The sequence below is a fragment of the Acartia tonsa genome, chromosome 12, assembly GCF_053477335.1.
Source record: "Acartia tonsa isolate MP-2025a chromosome 12, ASM5347733v1, whole genome shotgun sequence".
NCBI classification, from domain to species: domain Eukaryota; kingdom Metazoa; phylum Arthropoda; class Copepoda; order Calanoida; family Acartiidae; genus Acartia; species Acartia tonsa.
Genome location: NC_137271.1, coordinates 45,893,295 through 45,914,678, shown reverse-complemented (window position 1 = coordinate 45,914,678; position 21,384 = coordinate 45,893,295). Strand labels below are relative to the sequence as shown.

The following is a 21,384-nucleotide window of genomic DNA, read 5'->3' as shown; positions in this document are numbered from 1 at the left end:
AGTTTTGACTTATTAACATATTTAATCATTTCTAAATATAGTATCAATATATAATCTTATTTACTCAAAAACTGTATTTAATCCAATATAATAAATACTTAAAAATCTGTTTGCATTTTGAATTGAATATTAAGTCTACTCTATCATTAACTTATGTAAGTCTGTCTTTTTCACATTTGGCGCAGTCTTATTGTGCTACGTGTTATTTAGACCTGCTGCTGAGTTAAGGGTGGGGGAAGTGGTGTTTAATTTGAATTCAATCACTTTTTGAGATTTTTTTTATCTCGGATTTTTCACAGTTTTGTTTTATTTTTTTATATTTCTAACTTGATTTATATTTTAGGTTTCTGTGGAATTTCATTCTTTAACTCTTCTGATCTAAATTTCACGGCGAATCTAGTTCTAGTGCTCGGATATGGCTGATGGAGAAAAAGGAGAGCGGGTTAAAAATGAAGGCAAGCGTGGACGGCCGCCTAAGCGTCTTAGGGAGACTGACAGTCAGGATGATGATGGAACTCCCGAAAATTGGGAGGAGGATGATGCTGTGGCTGAGGATGTTGGTGCAGGTGCTAATGCAGAAGTGGAGTCGGCTCTGGGTGCTGTGGAGAATGATGCTGTGCCTGAAAGTATAAAGAAATATGTTAGGGCAATGATAAAAGAGCATACGTCTGTTAAGAGCCGAGTGGATCGGTTAACCGCGGCGAATAAACGGCTGGAGAATAAGGTGAAAGAGTTCAAAAGTTCAGATGAGCATAAGAAATTAGGTTATGATGTTGATTTGGCTACTATCAAGAAAAAGGTGGCTCAATTGCCACCAGATGGCGACATTGGTGGATTCTTGTATGAGACAAGTTTGGGGGCTAGTGTGGCTACAGCTAAATCGATGGGGGATGATTCATTTAATGCATCTTTTATTAATCGATTGAGTGTGGAGGCTAAATTGGATTCTACTAGTTTCGAGGCTAAGAGGGTAGAGAGTGCTCCTGGACATTTGAAGTTTTCGCAGATAGATTTTTTGGGTCCAGCTGGTAATGGTAATTGGATGAATGTACGTGAGAGTTGTTTGACCGAGTATGAGAATCAGTTATTGGATATATTTCCTTTAATCGAGGAAAGGGCTGAAGTGCTTAAGGCTTACAAAAAGGTGGCTGGTGGCAGTGTCAGTCAGCAGACTGTAGAGGGACAGTTTAAGGAGTTTTGTCTGGTAAGGGGTGTCAAGTGGGACAGTGATTTTGTGCGGGACGCTCCATTTTGGGATGGAAATATTGATTTTGAGGATTATTTTTTGTCCTTGTGGAGGGTTGCTCGGTTCGCAAAATTGGAGGATCCCATGCTTTTCAAGGATGTGTTGTACAATAGGATTTTTGAGTGCAAGGGAAAGAAAATGGGGAGGCTTATTACTCCGGAGGCTAATGCCTCCCTGAGTGCTTTAGGTTATTACCTGTTGATAAGGAGGTTGGTGATACCGTTTGCAGATACAGAATCAGCTACTGAATTCTTCTACGCCTTGAAACAAAAGAGTGGTCAGAATGTGGATGTGTTCTTTAATGAGAAATTACGGTTGTTTAGACTTATGCATCCTGGTCATATTTCTAAACAATCTTGGCGTGATTTTTATAACAATGTGGCGAAGAATTTAATGTTTACAGATTTAGCTAGAGATATGGCCAACTTTGTTGAATCTATGCATTACCTGGAGGATTATAGCTCATTCTTGACTTATTTGATTCGTAGAGGTCAACATTACATCAGCTGGGCTCGTTCTGGACACATTTCACCTGAAAATGTGACGTCATGTTATTCCCAGGCTATGGAAGGGTTGAAATTGGAAGAATCTAGGGAGGTGAAATCTAGGCCTGTGATTAGTGAGGTGCATGTATCCAATTTGGCTGACAGAACTGGGACTGGCGATAATAATGCTTGGATTGAGGGAAAGGATGATATCCCTTGGGATCAAGTTGAGAATGTGATTGGGGCTTTGAATTCGAAGGCTAAGAATATGATTTGTTGGTATTGCGGGAAAGAAGGACATATAGTGGCTGATTGTTGGCAGAAGAGGGATGGTAAGCCGCCTGCCCCTGATTCTCGCATAGGTAAGACCAAGGCTAAGTTTTTTCCGGTCAATAATGAAAAGGGAGAGGGGCCTGGAGTGCCTAATAATCGGGTGATACCTGAGCAGTTTCTGAAGAAATCAGTCAATCAGAGGGGGCCGGCTGTGGATTCTGAAAAAAGCAGAGATGAAAAACAATACGAGGCTATGATTGCTGAAATGGCTAGGTTCAATTATCAATAATATCCTATGTAGTAGTGTGATGATTGATTCGATGTATAAACCTTATTTTATATATTGTTTCTTTGTTCACATATATTATATCTAGGTTATATTAGTGTAATTGAGTTTTTAAGCTATGTAAAATTTGAAAATTTTTGCTGTTTTGTATTCGGATAATGGCTTTCAATGTTGTGAAGAAGTTTCTGTTTTTGTTTATTTTAGTCAATGTGTGGAGGTGCTAGTAACTGTTAATGGGAACAATATATTATATAATACATTTAGTACAATTAAGTATAAAATTTGGTAGGTATCTAAATAAAGTTTTAATGAATATTAAACCTTTGAGGGGTACTTACTTGTGTTGCAAGGAGTTTGGTGTCTAGTCACGAGGGGCTGGTGTTCTGCAGGCTGTGCATGACATAATATGTTGATCAGTATGATGGCGGCTGGTGGATGGCGGAGGGCTGGCTGCTGTGTTGTAGATTGATGGCTTTGTATCTGAAATTTGAAGTTAATTAATTAAATATATACATTAATTATTTATAACACGACATTGAAATTTTAATCCGACGGAACGGTGGCAGAAGTTACTAGGGCTTTAAAAGGATCGTGAAGTCTTGAAGATAAAGAAAGAAAAATGCCTATTTGCGCGGATTTAGAGTTTTTGTACCAGGAGCTGATATTACAGTGGAGGAATTAGGAATTGTTGATACAGGAAATAATTTTAATTCTTTAATATCTAGAGAAATTTTTGATAAACATGAAATTGGTTTCTGTCCTGCTAAGTTATCAGCCTATTCGGTAGATTAAAAGAAAGTTAATATTATTGGATATGTTGAGTTAAAAGTTAGATTTGTGGGAACCAAGCTGTGTTTACAGAAATATTTTATGTACCTGAGGTAACAGGCAAGTTGGTGAATCTCAGTTCTGATTTCCTGAAGAAAAATAAAATTAATATTTGTTTGGAAGTGGATAAATTTGAATTTCATGGGGAATCTGTTCCTATTAATTCTTGTTTACAATAACAGGTAGTGGCTGAACCTATTCTGTCAGGGATAAAGGAGGGGTTAACGTAGTTAATGCGTCGATAAAACCTATTACCTTGCTTAAAAATGTGAAGATGGGGCACTGTTTTGTCATGGACAATCTGGATTCCACCTGTAAGAAAACAAAAAATGTGTTAAAGAAACCAGAAAAGTTGTCAGGACAGAAAATGCATGAGCGAGTACAGTTTATTATTCAACAATTGAAGTTAGAGGAAAATCAGATGATTAAGGAAAATCCAGAATTGAAACCGAAGATTATTAAAATTTGCAACGCGCCATCCTTGTTTTGTGCTTTGATGGACAAGGTGTTATCCATTTCACTAGGGATGTATGGTTTCTGTATCAGTTACCTGGATGATTTGATTGTGTTTTCGGTTAGTCCAGAGGAGCATGTAGAACATTTGCAGACGTTGTTTCCGGTTCTCAGACAGGGCAACCTGGAATGGAATCTGGATAAGTGTGGTTTACTGACTAGAGAATGCCACTATCTGGAGCATATTATTAGTGCCGCCAGATTGAAGATGAATCCTTCATATTTGGAACGGATTAAGGATTGGGGCAAGCCTAAGACAGGAAAGGAGTTACAGAAATTTTTGGGATTCACTAATTATTACAAACGGTTAAGTTTGTTTTAATCATAATCTGCTTAGCTTATTTTCCGGGTATATATTTACGTGTCAGCTAGTTGATGCTAAGACTGAGACAGCAGTGAAGGCTATTTTGGAGAATTTTGTACCTCTCTATGGTTTATTTTGGAGAATTTTGTACCTACCTATGGTTTATTTTGGAGAATTTTGTACCTACCTATGGTTTATTTTGGAGAATTTTGTACCTACCTATGGTTTATTTTGGAGAATTTTGTACCTACCTATAATTTATTTCGGGCTTTGAGATCTGACAGAGTTACAAAAAGGGGGTAATGAAAGGATTACTTGGGAAAAAAAAAAAAAAAAAATTACCTGTGGCAACATTGGTGATTAACTGCTCCAAGAGCTCGAGGACAGGTTATTCGTTTTTTGGTCGTATTTGGAATTTCTGAAACATATGGAGGATATTATTAAGAGAATTTTAACAAATTCCAAACTATATTTGGAGGTTCAAAACAAACACAGAGTACAGAAGGAAGCATTAAGAGTGACGTGTCCAAGAAGTTACAGTCTTTCTACGGTGGGCCTTTTATTTTGGTCAAAAAGTTTTCGGATGCTTTGTATGAATTAGCGCCTTTTGGGAATCACCCCCTCCTTCAAGGGATTGAACATAAAAAAATATTATGTATCATTCAAGTCAATGTTGAATTCTGTTTTAAAGGGACTGTGTATGAAATATCTCCCTTTAAATATATGATGGCGGTTGAGTCTGTAGTACCTGTTTCTAAAGCTGGAACGAGTGTTGATGAGGTCAATTTTCCATTGGATTAGTTGTTTCCATTTGCTATCTTTGCCTGAAAAAGTGGTGACGATTAGAATGAGTGGGTCAGTAGCTAAATGGGATACAAAGAGGAGGTTAAATCTCAAGTAGGAGGTCCTGTGGTACATGTGCAGATTAATAAATATAAAAGTTTTATATATATATTTATATAATGGAGATTCATTAAATTATTGTTTAATTATTTTAATAACAAATATGTGCTTATTAAGCTAGTAAGTTGGAAAGTTTATCTACAATAAAAGTTAAGTCCAGTTGATAGTTGGAACTGAGATTGTGAGCAATTAAATCATAATATCGAGTTATAGTGGTAAACCATCAAAATCAGGTAAACATTTTTACTTTGTCTGGTTTTGGGAAATTGTCTTTTACATTTTTATGTGATGCTGAAATGTACCTGTATTAATGACAGAGTGGAATGGCAGAACTGTGAGATTCTGATTGTTCGGTTTTTGGGCTGGTTCACAACAGATCACAAGAAGATAAGTGTCATTTCAGTAATTTTTGGGCTGTAGAAATTGCAAATATCACCTTGTTTATTATTTTTAATTTTAAATATGGCGTCTGAAGTCATGGTGGCCAAAATTGGTTGGCGATTTCTCCACATTTTTCATTAGGATTGGAGTAGGAGGAAAAATTGGCATTTTCAGATTTTTTTGATGGATTTGTATTATTTTATTCCTGAATAAAGTAATAAATATTCCTGATGTGTTTTTGTGGGTTACATCAGCCAAGCTGAAATTTGTCCTGGATGCATAAAGTGGAGGAGAATAGTGTTTTATTGTTGCAGCTGACTTCTATATATCATCAAGTGGAAAGGATTGGTTTGTACATTTATTATGGTTGACTGATAGCTGGCAGCATTTTGTCATGGTGGTGATTGGCGCGGCTGGAGTGTGAAATTTTCTTGGTATCTTTCGATTTGTACCTTGGCATCCCTGATATAAAATTGATATGATGATTCGTATAATGTAATCTGTTTTAAATGTCGTCTTAAATATAAAAAAATATTGAAATTGTAATTATCAGGAAAGATGGATGATAGAGAGAGACATCGGCTGGTTCCTGGTCGGTTGCAAGAGGAGCACGAGAGGTCTTTAGAGAGGTTGGAGGATGGTAGGACCAACAGGCGGCGGGTGGTGTACAGAAAGGATGATAAGGCTGGTCCCAGTAGAAGACAGCATAAGGATGGGCGGCAGGTGGTGTACAGAATGGATGATAGGGCTGGTCCCAGTAGAAGACAGCATAAGGATGGGCGGCCCAGGTATGAATTTAATGATGAGTTTCTGAAGTTTCTGAAGAATAATGATGATATTGGCAACGACGGTTTGGAAGTGAATCTTGATGCATGGGACAGGTGGCCGAGCGGTCAAAGTGGTCTGGAGGAGGGCGAAGGAGGGTCAGGAAGAGGTGTGGCCAAGCGTCCTGCTGTTGGGTTAGATAATTTGGGTTCTAAAAATAAAAATTTGAGAGTAGAGGTGACATGTATTTTAAAGGTGGAAGCAGTAGTTCAACAGGTGGAAAATGCTTTGACAAGTCATGGGGCCAGTGTGAAGGGGGCTAATTTAGACATGTCACAGAAAGAGGCAGAAGTTCAGAGACATTTGACAAATATATTCAGCGAGATCAGGCGCAAAATAAGTAAAGATCTACCTGCTGTACCTTGGCAGCTGCAACAGGCTGGGAGTACTAGTGGGGCGGTGGCTGCCAGTGAGGTGATGGTGGTTCAGGGAGACGTTCCAGATATTGGTGCTGAGTTGGAGGTTCAGGCTTCAGTGCCTGCTGAAGAGGGTTCTGTAGCTGCTGCTGTAGATAATGCGGTAATGGCTGCTGATGTAGATTCAGATTAGTGAAGCCTTGACGGCGTCAGGAGGGGGAAAATGTAGTATAGTTCAGTTTTAAGTTTTGGCTTAAAAGTAGAAACATCATTTACTCTTTATTGCTCTGTAAAAGTTAAGAGCACATTTAAGAGAACATTTAAGAGAACATTTATTTAGTTAGTCAGTTGATATTGAGAGTCCTAACACAGAACATTATCTGGTTTGGGTTCGAGTCTTTATTAAGACCAATACAGCTATTCACAGACATCCTACTACTTTAGATAGTTTGCATAGGCAGATATTCTACCCCTTCAAAGTGCATAGTTAATTAATACATTGTATTAATTAAACAGACAGTCATCCTGTTGCTTGGTGTCCTGATATACAGACAGACATCCTGCTACTTCAGAACTTTCCAGCTTTGAATAATCAGTAGTTTTGACTTATTAACATATTTAATCATTTCTAAATATAGTATCAATATATAATCTTATTTACTCAAAAACTGTATTTAATCCAATATAATAAATACTTAAAAATCTGTTTGCATTTTGAATTGAATATTAAGTCTACTCTATCATTAACTTATGTAAGTCTGTCTTTTTCACACATTTGTATAATGTCTAATACAGCTCAAAAAAAGATGCATTAATTAATATGCAGCAAAAATTAATTGAAATTAATTTGTTTTTCTTCTATGAAGGCCGTACCAACAAAAGCGAATTATACAAATGGCTAAAATAATAATTTTAAAATTTTGAATTCTTAGGTTGTATACTCTGTTAAAATCTTTATGTGATCATTAAGATCAATGCCCCGTACAATTTCGACAGAGTATACAACTTAAGAATTCAAAATTTTAAAGTTATTATTTTAGCCATTTGTATAATGTCTAATACAGCTCTAAAAAGATGCATTAATTAATATGCAGCAAAAATGGATTGAAGATAATTTGTTTTTCTTCTATGAAGGCTGTACCAACAAAGGGAAATAATTAAATAAATAGTTGTATACTCTGTCAAGTCAATCAATCAATCCAGAAACGCGGCATTCATCTTTCTAAAACACATCTCAGGTCTAAACAGGTGCTCCTTGACCTCAGGGAATTCGATAGGGACAAGGGTTGTAACTTGCAGTGGCCCCATGAATGCTGCATTGGCCAGACAGTTGATTGAACAGTTAGAGTGCTTCTTGCCTTCAGTCGCTGGTGGTGGGAGGGGACCTGGGCCTTCACCAGGCTTGGAAGGGCTGGGGTTACTTGTTTAACCCATTAGTGCCGAGCGCCACTTTTATGGGCCAATCAAGCTGAAAATCTCAGGGAAGCTTTATAATGGTAAAAACGGAATTCCATTTTTTTGTTTTGCTCTAGTGGCGTGCACAGGAAAGTTGCAAAAAAACCCGGTTCCGCATGGCCATAAATGCACAACGGGTATTTTGACCCTTTTGGGTGGTTTTCTGCCGGCATTAAAAGCCATTTTTTCCTAAATACCCGGTTATTTCGACAAAAAAATGAAAAATGTAATTTTTGAACGCCCAAAGTGAGATGAACACTTTTTAGAACTTTGATACGATCTGTTATTGAAAACTACACAACCTCATGTAATCTATAGAGCTACAAGTAATATACGAAGCAATTTATATCCAATTTAGTGTTTCGGCTATAGGTGCCGCCGATTTCGGTTAAAAAAACCCGTTTGTCGAAGTTTTAAAACACACACACTACAAAAAAAGAACATATAAAATTTGGGTGGTACATATCAGAAAAAGAGCATAACAATATTGGAGGACACATATAGAGATTACTAGGGTATACTGATTAGGGTGGCTCAAGAATAATAAATCATAAACAAATATTTAATGGTTGAAAAGGTAAAACCGGGTAATAAAACCAAAACCGAGCAGGGTTTAAAAACTGTCGGGTATTTATGGCCATGCCGAACCGGGTCCTAATAGGGCTTAAAAAAACGATAAAAAAATCATATAAAAAATAATAATTAGAATAAAACGAATTCACAAATAGATGTACTTGTCAAAAACTTTAGATTTATTGAAAAAAATCAGCGACTTTACTGTAAAAACAAAAAAGTTAGAAGGGGTATTTTGAATTCACCTAAATTTTCATGATTGTTGAGCTATACCGGCAAACAGAAGTAAGCAAAACTGCCTGCTCCAGGGGGAAATGAAAGCCAGGGTAGTAGAGGGGAAATTCATACTGAGAATGATGCAATTATGAAGCTGGAAACCGTTTTTTTTTACATTTTCTGGAACTGGGTTTTAATACCCAGTTCGTCACTAATGAGTTAATGGGAGTGTGGGCGATGATGGTTAGCTTATAAACTGATCCATACCATCAGCTCAGGTCCATCAAAAAGTAACTGTGTCCCTGACTCCCTCAGAAAGAACCCTCCCAGCTTTAGGGCATGGTTCAATTTGCACACCATTATGCTCTCCTGGAGGGTCAAGATCAGGCTAGAGGTAACTTGCATATTGGCTAGTTTTGGGAATGGGTTCAAATCCCCGCTTGTGTTAACACATTAAGGCACTTTCTGTTAGGAACTCCAGGCAGTCAGTTTGGCCAGAGGAGCAAAGATACTCTGTTTTTGGGATGTCACACTAAAATTACACTAAAAAAGTTTGTATTTGGATATTTAGTGTAATTTGACTTAAAATCTTCAAATGGCAATATCTGGCAAGAAGGAACAGCTAGGGTTTTGTTCTCAACTGATTCTAACTAACACTTGTTCCTATTAGAACGCCACAAGTAGACCCAATACCCCAAATTTGAAGCCGTAAGCTTCAATAACCAAAAAGTTTTAGGCATTTTAAAATGTTATTTTGTGTTCAATGAAAATTTTGAAAGCTTTTCATTGCTCATGTTAGAAATTTTGAAATTAAACTACGTGGCTTAGAAACAAAATTATAAGCTTACTTTAGTCATAAAGAAGCACGTACATCTTGATTTTAATAAAATATTTTCCCTTATAAGCATAGAACAGTTAATATTACAGGTTTTCTAGTGCTTATTTTTTGCTTACATTCAGTATTTCAAGCCAGTTTACAAGCAAGATTCGTTTTTTTTGAGATATAGGACCTAATTGAGAGCCCCTTATCAATAATTGTTTAATACCCACAAAACTTTAAAAATACACACCACAGTGATTTAAAATTAGAAAACCGCATCCAATCTGGAGGATAGATAGATAGTAATCTAGAACATATAATTTTTCTTAAACTTTTTCTCATTTAGTAAAATTATCATACCTTGCCCATTTTATTTGATGGGAAGGAGGTTGAAGATTAAAGTCATCCCAAGTATTTCAAGGGCAAAGCTTCTATCCTTTAAGAGTTCTGATATTGATCATATTAATTCAACTATTTTTCTACACTAGACCTAACAATCGGCCTCAAATTGTAAAATAAACTCCTATTTTGTGGGTTTGCATGCCTCATAGATGCAATACAGAATGGAGTTGTGTCTCTTTTATACATATGATGCATCAAAAGGGTAACCACGGGATTGAACCCACACGGGATTGAACCCAACGGGATTGAACCCACGGAATTGAACCCACACGGGATTGAACCCAACGGGATTGAACCCAACGGGATTGAACCCACAGGGGATTGAACCCACACGGAATTGAAACCACACAAATCATCTATTTTTTTAAAACAAAAAACTAAAAACAAAACAAAAAAACTAAAAAAAAAAAATTTAAAAAAATGGCTTGCAATGATACTTGACCTCCACGTGGTGCAAGCTGGATTTAACTAACTAAGTATTAAAAATAAATAAATAAACAAATAAATAAATAAAAAAATAAATTTTGATACACCCTAATTATTTTTATATATATACCATAGTGAATTTTGGAGAAAAAAAAAATTTGGTGGGGGAGGCTCTCAACCCCCAAAAAATCAAGGAAAAATAATTTGGGAGGGTTGTTTAAACCCCTCAAAAAATTGAAAAAATTGAAAAAATTTGGAGGGGGAGACTTACAACCCCCCAAAAAAAAAAAATTGGGTGCAGAGACTTAAACCCGCCAAAAAATTGAACAAAAAAAAATGGAGGGGGAGACTTACAACCCCCAAAAATTAAAAAAGAAAAAAAAAATAATTTGGGTGCAGAGACTTAAACCCGCCAAAAAATTGAACAAAAAAAATTGAGGGGGAGACTTACAACCCCCAAAAATTAAAAAAGAAAAATTGGGGGAAACCTACACCTTTGTGGGTTCAATCCTGTGCGGGTTCAATCCCATTGGGTTCAATCCCGTGCGGGTTCAATTCCGTGGGTTCAATCCCGTGTGGGTTCGATCCCGTTGGGTTCAATCCCATTGGGTTCAATCCCGTGCGGGTTCAATACCGTGGGTTCAATCCCGTTGGGTTCAATCCTGTTTGGGTTCAATCCCGATGGAACCCATCAAAAGTACTCAACATCCTTACCATACTTAGACATAGGCAAGGTATTCCAATTTTTTTGTATATGATGTAGAATAAGAAAGGAAGGAGAACAAAAGCATATTGGAGATTCAAGAAAAAGGGGTGAATTATGCTGTTTCTCAAATAAAGTATGTACTGATGGTTTGTTATTAGACTTATATTTTACTGTGATTATAATATTGAGGATGTTTAAACCCAATATCACGCATCAGCATAAGCTTATTGTAAAGTAAACCAAATCTTAAATATTATTATTTTAATTGATACCATAAACTTTATAATTTTTACATGAAGCCTATATTGTGGGTATTATTTTTAGTGGCTTTGTGGACAAAAAAAATGTATTAAAGGGCTTCTTAATAGGTCAAATATCTCAAAAACTACAAATTCTCTATTTAATATTGATTTAAATATCGAATCTACACTAAAAATAAGCACAAAAAAACCTATAATTAAGAGAAAATATATGTTCCAAAATTAAGATGTACATGATTCTTTAGGTTACCAGTAACTAATTATTTTTTTACAATAAAAATACCCATTTTTACAGTCAAAATCATTAAAAAAATTAAGTTTAACTTGCGTTGTACTGAGAGGACTGTAGTATTTCCAACCAATCAGAAGGCTGAATCAGCTCAACAGCCAATCACAGCTGAGCTTGCATTAGTTTTTATGATAATGGAACAGAATTATAGGCTGCTTTCTGCACACCTTAAATTTACTTTATTAAAACTGCTGACATCATTGCATCATACTAAAGACAGTATAATTAAAGCCTACTGCTGCTATGATAGGCATGTTATAGCAATAGAAAGTAGAGGAAATTGCTTGGTTTAAATCAGACACTACTAATTACCATGCAAGAATAGGACCTACATGCAATCAACGGTTTGGTTGTCTGTAGGATAACTCAGTACCCATCAGGCGCAAAGATGCTTCACATTGCAACTATAATATGAGATGTGTGGGCTTAAGAAACTCCTCCCGCGCAAGAGGTAATTTGTAGGTAATCATGAGTTTTTAAACTGGCAGATATCATCCTAATTCTAAACAAACACAGAATTTTAACTGTCATATAATATGCATAAGGTAACTAATTTCTTTTGAATTCTCAACTACATAAAAAATACTGTAACAAAATTAATATGATACCACCTACTGGTTGTCTGAAAACTTTACTCAATTAATTAAGATAAAATAACTACAAAAATGTTATTATTACAAAAAAAATATTAATCAAACACTTGTTTGTGCTTATAAAATGCTTATGCAGTAACTAAACTTCATCATTTTCTGTTCATCATTTGATCTGAAAGGTAATAGTTGTTTAGATTACAGATTAAATTTTTTTGGCATCCCTTATTATTAGTAGCGAAGCTACTCTATAATTCACAATGTCCGTCCGTCCGTCCGTCTGTCCATCTGTCCGTCCGTCTGTCCATCCGTCTGTCCGTCCGTAATTAATGAATTGGGGGAAACGTGATTTTTTCGGCTCCTATAAAAGATAGAGAGCTGAAATTTTTTGACAACATTCCTATCATTAAGGAGCACAATTAACTATAAAACATCAATGGCGGTCGGACTGCTTTTTAGCAGGTTTTAGGCTATTTTTTATATTTTCCAAATTTTCCCTATATCTTTGGTGTTTATGGTCCGATTTTCAAAATTTTTTCAGTTAAAGATATCAAAATTAAATTTCCCGTCATTTGAAGAAAACAACAATGACGGTCAGACTGCCTTTTTGCAGGTTTTTGGCTATTTTTATATTTTTCACATTTTTCCCCATATCTTTGGTGTTTATGGTCCAATTTTCGAAATTTTTTCAGTTAAAGATATCAAAATTAAATTTCCTGTCATTTGAAGAAAACAACAATGACTGTCAAACTGCCTTTTTGCAGGTTTTTGACTATTTTTGTATTTATCACATTTTTACCCACATCTTTGGTGTTTATAGTCCAATTTTCAAAAATTTTTCAGTTAAAGATATTAACATTAAATTTCTGGTGTTTTAAGAAAAGAAACAATGGCGGCCAAACTGCCTTTTAGCAGGTTTTTGGCTATTTTTATATGTTTGACATATTTCCCCATATCTTTGGTATTTTTGGTCCAATTTTAAAACTTTTTTGCATTAACAGTTTAAAATTTTTCCCCCCCTATTGTTATGTGCATCTAGTATGTAATTTACTTTAACCGTCTTCATCATACAAAATAAAACAAGGTTTCGTGTTTATTTTCTCCAATAAATATATTCTTGATTTTAATAAATACACTTTAAATCTACTTCTACGTATTTCTATCCACAATTTTTTGTGCTTCGCTACTTATGGATGTTGTCATCCTTGTTGAATTCATATTCTTAGTTTATGCTTTACTACGCTTTAGTTCAATTTTTCTCATGTTGGTCTATCTTTGCTGCTTTGATATGAATTGAATTATTATTGGAACTACTTTTTATTACAAACAGAGGCATGCAGAGGAAGGATGTAAGGGTGTGTATCTACCCCCTTGACAAAATTATAAGAGTCATAGCCCCTAAACCCATTTACACCCCTATGACAGGGGCCTAAACCCCCCTGATACATTTACTAAATGAAGCCAAGGGGAATGTCAAAATTATTTTAAAATTCCAAATCCATTACAGAGAGTTTTATATTTACCTAGTTTTGGCTCAGTAATTTTTATCATAAATTCACTTGTCATAAAAACATTTTTCATAAAGGTACATTTGTCATAAAAGATACACTTGTCATAAAAACATTTGTTATAAAGGTATGTTTGTCATAAAAATATTTGTCATAAAACATTTTCATGAAAACATTTGTCATTAAAGTACATATGTCATGACAAATGCACCTTTATGACAAATGTTTTTTATGACAAATGTACCTTTATGACAAATGTTTTTATTACAATTGTACTTATGGCATGTGCATTTATGACAAGTGATTGATGACAAAAATTACTGAGCCCTATTTTTTTTGTTTGAGAAATAGAATGCAATTTATTCTTTCATTTTCATGATAACTTCACTGCATTTGTTGTGTTTAAGCCTTGTTTTTTAAGTGACTATGAGGAAAATAATTCCTTTGTTTGTGTTTGCCCTTGTCTTCTTGGAAGTATCAACACTGAAGCTTGGTAGGAATACTGACAATTCTGAAAATGATGTTGAAGACATAGGTATAAGTTAAAATATATTTATTCCAATAATAATAATAAGATAAGATAATTCAACATCTGGAATAATGGATTATTAAAAAATGACTACATAAAACATGCCATTTTATTTAATAAATAAGTAAAATTTATTTATTGCTTAAGGGGCTCCGCTTGATATAGAGTACTACAGCAAACTTCCTATTAATAAGACAGAGCTCAATCCTGAAGGTATTGAAGTTTTTGCCCCTGAGGAGTTATTTGAAAGTAGCCTTATTGAAGAATCTAGAAATATTATTAATGATGATAAAAAGTGGCCTGGGGCTGTAATGCCTTACACTATTGATGCAAGATTTTCTGAGCAACAAAAGGGTGCACTTGCAAGAGCTATGGCAAGGCTACAGTCAGTTTCTTGTATTCAATTTAAACCAAGAACAAATGAGGTAGATTATATTCACATAGCACGGTCTTCTCAAAGCTGCAGTAGCTCTGTTGGCAGAATAGGAGGCAAACAAACTGTAAGAATGAGTGATGCTTGTTTCTGGGACATTACTAATGGATATGCTGTAGCTTTACATGAGTTTTTGCATGCAGCTGGATTTTGGCATCAACAATCATCACCAGATAGAGATGAATATATTAAGATAAATTTTGAGAATGTTTTTCCAGGAACTGATTATAACTTTAAACTTCTACCTGGTACTAGAACTTTAAATGTTCCTTACGATTATTGTTCTATTATGCACTATGATGCATATGCTTTTTCTAAGAATGGAAAGCCTACAATTGAAAAACTAAAGTCTTCTGGCTGTGTTCTAGATCGGAAAACAGAGCTCTCAGATGGTGACATTAGGAATAGTATATATTCAATTCTTTGCTTATTACAATACTAGCGGCTTTGCCCCTAGCCTCTAGGGGCTTTGCCCCAAGAAGTATTTTAAAAAATGTAGTACATGGGGTGGATCTTAATCTTCATCATTTGCATCATCAAAAAAAAATTGATGATCTGGCTCTGCATCTTGATATGGCTTTGCATCTTCAAAACATGGCTCTGCATTTTCAAAAAAAAAAATATGAAGAGAATTTTTTTATTTTTGGTTGGGTTTGGGGTGTCCCACGCCCCAAGAAAATAGCCTAAAACCACCACAGGGCCAGTAGGTATATTCCCTGAAGAGTAGAATCCGATCGGTTCAGTGGTTACTGAGATCTTAAGGGACAAACGGACAGACAGACGGACGTGCAGACAGACAGACATCATTCTACTTTGTATTATAGATATATAAATGTATTACTATATTTTTAATCTAATAATTATATATGAAACAGGACAATTTTCTTAACAGACTAATTCTGAAGTGAAGTATTGAGAATATGTATTAATTAGGAAGCTGAATCTTCTTTATAATTGTAACCCATGTGGTGGAAATGATTGGAATTACCATACTTCTTCAGGTAATTAATTGAAATAGTGATATTTAAAGATTTCAATATTTTCAGTATTGTTGGCTAAACTTTTATGCTACAATCCATAAAATTTAATTAGTAGCACAATTCTGATTAAAATGAATCTTTTACTAAGGAAAATGTTACCAAATTGTTAATGTCACAAAGACTTGGCAGGAGGCTAGATTGGCATGTCAGGCATTACCATCTAAAACTGGGTATAAGTCTGATTTGACTGTAATCAAATCTCAGGCAGAAAATGATTTCATTCATTGTAAGTATTTTTTTTTAATCATTATTTTTTATTTTTATCAAAAATTTCTGTATACAAAGTAAACTTATGTAATTAATGTGTTTCTTATATTCTGCTTGTCCATCCATAATCTTACATGCTTTACACTGTGTTTACAATCTTCTCAAAATTTTCAACAGCAATTCCTGAATTTTGCAAGGATTTAAAATTTTAATACCAAATAATCTTTTTACATATTGGTCAAAATGAAGCATTTGTCTATTTGATATATTTTTTAGCCCTGTTACAACCATGGCAATATTGGAATTGGATAGGACTTCATGATTCTGTAAATGAGAATCAGTTTCAATGGATTGATGGTTCTAATGGTTTGCTTTAAATTTAGTTTCTGGTTATGTATTGTATATACATATACATATATGTTTATCCAAATAGCATTTATTCTTTTTTATTTTTTTCATAAATATTCATATTTTCTTATTCTAGTTGACACATTCAATAATTTTGCCTATGGAGAGCCCAACAACGACAGAAATGAAGATTGTGTAGAGGTATAATTATTTAGATTTTTTATAGTTTATTAAGAATCCTAATATAAAAGATCCTAAATAATAGGCATATATTAAATTATTTTATTGACAAGTATTGCATAGAGTGATAACTAAAAATGAAATTAAATAACAATATAATTTTTTGCAGCTGAATATATGGAATAAGTGGAATGATTGGAAATGTGACTTTGAATTAGACTATCCTATATGTCAACAATTCATTGGTAAATATATTGAATTTGAGAAAGATATTGATTAATATAAAAGATATATTTTAAATAGTATAATATTTTTGGACTATGTGAAGAAGGAATAGAGCAAATAAAAGGTTAATGTCACCCCTTTATAAATATCTTTTATTTCAGCTCAATAAATAAGAAATTGGAGGTTGTTACTGGATGATGTTAGAATAATGGAATTTTTGCTACTTTTTTTCATTTGTTAATTTAATTTGGTTATTTTTACAAAATTAATGAAAAATATATATTTTTTGGTTTTTACTGACTGTATATCTATTCTTAGATGTAGGATGTTTTTTTGTCAAAATATTTACAAATCCTGAACAAATCTATACTTTAGTTTTATTCCTGTATGTGAAAAATATATTCCAGTATTGCTTTGAAATTGGTTAAGATCATGGATCAATTTTGACCTCTATGATATTAACCATTTTTGGCTTTTCCTGTATAATCGACTAGTTACTTCACCCATAACCTCTAGGGAGATTTCAGGAAAATAGCATAAAACCAACTCAAGATATTATAAAGCTTACCTGATAAGTAAAACCAATTCAAAGTGACAATTTCCATCATCTTCAGCTTCAGACAAAAAAACCTTACTACTTATAGGATAGGATACTGTATCAGCAGCGGTTACATCACTAGAGACATCTAGGGGTCCTTGGGTTGTGGAGGAAGTCAATCCCCAATATTTCATTTGCAGTTTTAAAATAAAAAATAAAAAAAAAATTGGGGGTTGGTCATTTTCTAGGGGTGATTTCTTTAAGATGGTATTGGTACCCTACCCAAAAATAGTTATGAACTCTACCAGGAGTTATGAAAAACTACCATGTAAAGGAGAACCATTTCGGTTCAGTGGTTAGCGAGATCCGTCAGCACACACACATATCCTGTTACTTCATGATAAGGATATACAATATGTATGTAAAATATAAAATAATTGCATCCAAATAAATAACAGCTACTCTACAACTAGGGAATGTGTGTATGTATGTCTGTCTGTCTATATATACAAATACTGGCAACTAGGGACTTTATGCATATTCATAACTCTGAAATCTTTCATTGCAGCCTAGATGATCATAGATTCATAAAAATAGCGCAGATACTCTACACTTCTAGTCTCTCTGTACATCCCTCCATCTGTATATTTACAAGTGAATCCGAATATTTAACATCTATTATACAACTTCCCCTGTGCCTTCACCACACTGGATACAACCCCTGCCATGGACTTCTAGTTCACTCTACCTTTTATCACCACTGCAAATATTCCATTGTTATCACCACTCCTTATCACCAGTCCATTCATTGTTATCACTACCCACAGACCTCCTACTATCTATCTATTCTATGTATCATTTTGTATATAAATGACCATTTTGAATATCTTAAGTTAGTAATAAAATGTTGACCACCGCCTTTGTCACTGCTAGCTGCCAAATCCGTAGTTTGCTCTCTACTGCAGCGCCGCCATCGCCAAACTCAGAGCCGGTATGTTGTCCAGCCGTTTTGAGCACTCCATACAATAATAAGTCAATGGCTGTTAAATTAATGTACACATGCTGGGATATTACACCAAATTATCATTCTGTAGATTACAATTAGTGGTTGCAACATTTGAACACTTATCTTAATAGACCAACCAATCAAAATTCATTAAAGTCTCCAAAAATGGTAAGACAATAAAGAAGAAAATGCTATTACAAAACTTTAGGGACTAACAGGGGGGGAATGGAGGGTTGTCATGGATTAGATTGTTCAATATAATTGTCGACAAAATCATATTTCTTTGATAAAGCCTGATCAAAATTGAAAAAAAGAGGATAAAGCCGGTTCTTTTTTACTATGTAGCTTTTCATAGGTACTGAGATATTGAAAGCTTTTTTGGGTAGGGGTACCTTCACCCTCCTGAGAGAAATCGCCCTTTAAAAAGGACCCCTCCGCTAGTACCAAATAATCATATTCAGTATTGTTTTTATACAGACAGATGGACGTACCGAGAGACCCTGATTGTAAAGTATCTGTATTACTATTTATGTACCTTATAAAAAAGTAACATGATCTATGTGAGTCTTAGTGTACCAAGGGATCTGACCAACCACTCATTTACATGGTATCTTCTCATAGGTCCTGTGAAGGTTTATAAATCACCCCTAGAAAAAGACCCTCCAAAAATAAACAAAAAAAATGTTTTAACTCATTCTAACCACTGAACCAATATGGTTCTCCTTTACTTGGTATCTTCTCATAGGTCCTGCAAAGGTTTATAAATCACCCCTAAAGACCCCCCCCCCCAAAAAAAATGTTTTAACTCTTTCCAACCACTGAACCAATGTGGTTCTCCTTTACATGGTATCTTCTCATAGGTCCTGTGAAGGTTTATAAATCACCCCTAGAAAAAGACAATCTTTCATCCAACATTTACTTTTTATACGCCAAAATGATCGTTTATTCATTTTAAAAGCGCACATAATGCTATTTTGGCCAAAACTGTATTTTTTACAAAAAGTGTATTTTGGATATAATAGCGTAATATCCAAACTACCTGTCTGAAAAAAATCGTTTTTTTTACTTTAACCCTTTACAGTCGGGCCCCTTGCTGCACCTTAATCGGCCAGGGGGGGGGGGGGCGTTCAACGCCCCCTTAATATCTCAGTTCCTATTAGAGCTAGAGGGCTAAATTTTTTGTGCAAGTCCCCTGTTTGGTAATGAATTTCCAACCTTTTATACTAAGTCAATTTTCGCCTCCTTCACCCTTCTATTTAACAACCTTTGTTTTTACTTAAAAATTTCAAACAGCTGTAATTTTCTTATTTTTGAAGCTAGAAGTAAATTTTTTTTCCAGAAAATGTTTATCTTTATAAACAAAATCATTTTTCCTAAGTTCACTATTAGTGTCACATGCCAGGAACTGATTTTCTTAAAATCATAGCTGTTCCTTCTTGGGGTTTATTCAATTCTAAAGTTAATAGACCAAATCAAGGTTGTTTGTCATGATTTTTGTTGCTTTGGTTTCAAACCCTTTGGTTGTATAAAAGACTCATGAAAGCCTAACCTACCATAGAAAGCTTATTGAATGACAATTTCAGACACAGGCATAATTTTTTTGTGGCTTTCTTACTTTTTGCTCTACAAGGAAAATTGTAACCAAAGGAAGAAAATTCAATGATAAATCTATAATCAGACCCCCTCCCCAAAAAATGGAGGAAGGGTGGAGGTGACCTCCTCAGGGAGTGGGTAACATTTTTCTAGCTGAAAATTTAGCAAAATTTTAATGCTATATTTTGGTGCTTATTTAATACTCCTCTCTCTTTACGCTCTAGGTGCTTTAAAGGGGTAATATAACCCCCCCCCCCCCATTTTAACAGGGAATTTTTCACATTTGTGGAGGGTTGGGGAGGTAGGGGGAAAATTGTATGAAGCATACTAAATTATATTTCATTTCTCTTAGGGATAAAACTTTCTTGGGGTAATACAGTAATTCCCAAAAAAAAATTTTCTTTTAGTATCTGGGTTTTGTCAAACTTCTTTGGCCCTTAGGACCACTGTGAGTAGATTGCTCCTTCCCTTTACAGCAATAAATCCAATTTACATAAATAAGTGAATGTAGTTGAAAATACAAGTGTTATATATCTTTTGATATCAAATTATTTGAAAAGAAATAAGACGTAGGTATAAGAAAAGACGTAGGTATAAACATGTGTTTCTAAGAATCCTGTGGCTTACGTGTATAAGAGGCAAACGCATTATACACTAAGCTATATGAATTAGAAAGAATTTTAATGTATATAATAGATTTGAAATCTGTATAAAATTTTATACAATTTAAATTAATTAATTTTGACCAATAGGATAGGTGGATTGGAAACTACCTGAGCTCTAATTGGTTGAATGATGTACGACACTTAAGCTTCTCCAATCAGACCGCAGATTGTTTTGAACCCACCAATCACAGATGTCAAATTAATTAACTTTAATTGTATTTGAGCTTTTAAATTAAGAATTATACAAAAAACAAACTTAAAATTTAAAAACTTAAAAAATCCTTAAAATTTTATGCCGATTTCAAATCTATTATATACATTAAAATTCTTTCCAACTTATATAGCTTACTATACACCCCACTTGAACAAAAATTCGGTTTGAAACAATACTAAGTTTTCTTTCATAACTTCACTTTGGTCTCTTTTGACCAAGTTTAGAGCAATTTGGGCTGTTATGATTATTTAGCCAAATATTGTTGTGGATTAAACTTAACCATTAAGATATATAAGTTGGAAAGAATTTTACTGTTAAAGGGAGATTTGAAATCTGCATAAAATTTCAAGGATTTTTTATAAAATTTGATGCAGATTTTAATTCTCCCACTAACATTAAAATTCTTTCCAACTTATATATTCTATTTACCATGTATTGCCATATTATAGCAATTTTTAGTAGCGATGCTACTCTATAATTTGAAATATCCGTCTGTCCGTTTTGGGAAAAACATGATTTTCTCGGCTTTTTCATTCTTCATATTTTCACAAAGTTTCATCAAGATATGTCAATTAATTGGGGTGCTAGAGCAATTCCTAGATTAAATAAGGTTTCATGATTTTATTTAAACTTTTATTTTGTATCTAAAGGCTCTATAGTTCATTCCGGATGCTAATCCATAATTTTTGAGCTTCACTACTTTTGTTTTTATATATTATCCATAATATTGATTACTTTTAAGACCATATTGCCTTTTATGT

General features: G+C 34.3%; 2 protein-coding genes and 1 long non-coding RNA gene across 4 annotated transcripts; 2 read left to right on the top strand and 1 right to left on the bottom strand.

Moving 5' to 3' along the window:
- Positions 1-1,692: 1,692 nt before the first annotated feature.
- On the bottom strand, positions 1,693-5,677 carry LOC145333112 (uncharacterized). Of its 2 annotated transcripts, XR_013884464.1 has the most exons (9): positions 5,141-5,419; positions 4,684-4,759; positions 4,278-4,353; positions 3,669-3,755; positions 3,374-3,430; positions 3,167-3,207; positions 2,629-2,770; positions 2,172-2,222; positions 1,693-1,778 (listed from the first exon to the last, which is right to left on the bottom strand). It is a non-coding gene; the product is annotated as an uncharacterized LOC145333112 (long non-coding RNA). The 2 variants fall into 2 exon arrangements; XR_013884465.1 differs by lacking the exon at positions 4,278-4,353 and having other exon boundaries at positions 5,141-5,677.
- A 26-nt stretch (positions 5,678-5,703) lies between these two features.
- On the top strand, positions 5,704-7,065 carry LOC145333110 (uncharacterized). Its single transcript, XM_080178266.1, has 2 exons — positions 5,704-5,879; positions 5,943-7,065. The coding sequence occupies exons 1-2, from the start codon at positions 5,778-5,780 to the stop codon at positions 6,591-6,593; spliced, it is 753 nt and encodes a 250-aa protein (XP_080034392.1). The 5' UTR covers positions 5,704-5,777; the 3' UTR covers positions 6,594-7,065.
- Positions 7,066-12,262: 5,197 nt separating this feature from the next.
- Positions 12,263-16,903, top strand: LOC145333535 (low choriolytic enzyme-like). Its single transcript, XM_080178694.1, has 9 exons — positions 12,263-12,319; positions 14,067-14,180; positions 14,322-15,012; positions 15,544-15,608; positions 15,736-15,873; positions 16,131-16,220; positions 16,339-16,403; positions 16,552-16,627; positions 16,769-16,903. Exons 2-9 carry the CDS (start codon positions 14,072-14,074, stop codon positions 16,774-16,776), a joined length of 1,242 nt encoding a protein of 413 aa, XP_080034820.1. The 5' UTR covers positions 12,263-12,319; positions 14,067-14,071; the 3' UTR covers positions 16,777-16,903.
- The last annotated feature ends 4,481 nt before the right edge of the window (positions 16,904-21,384 follow it).

What these genes read in the sequence shown, in the direction of transcription:
- LOC145333110 (XM_080178266.1), top strand. Translation starts at nt 5,778, where the DNA reads ATGGATGATAGAGAGAGACATCGGCTGGTTCCTGGTCGGTTGCAAGAG. An exon ending in GTAGGACCAACAGGCGGCGG is followed by an intron (nt 5,880 to 5,942) that starts GTGGTGTACAGA and finishes GATGGGCGGCAG; the next exon opens with GTGGTGTACAGAATGGATGA.
- LOC145333535 (XM_080178694.1), top strand. Translation starts at nt 14,072, where the DNA reads ATGAGGAAAATAATTCCTTTGTTTGTGTTTGCCCTTGTCTTCTTGGAA. An exon ending in ATGGATTGATGGTTCTAATG is followed by an intron (nt 16,221 to 16,338) that starts GTTTGCTTTAAA and finishes TTCTTATTCTAG; the next exon opens with TTGACACATTCAATAATTTT. An exon ending in GAAATGAAGATTGTGTAGAG is followed by an intron (nt 16,404 to 16,551) that starts GTATAATTATTT and finishes AATTTTTTGCAG; the next exon opens with CTGAATATATGGAATAAGTG.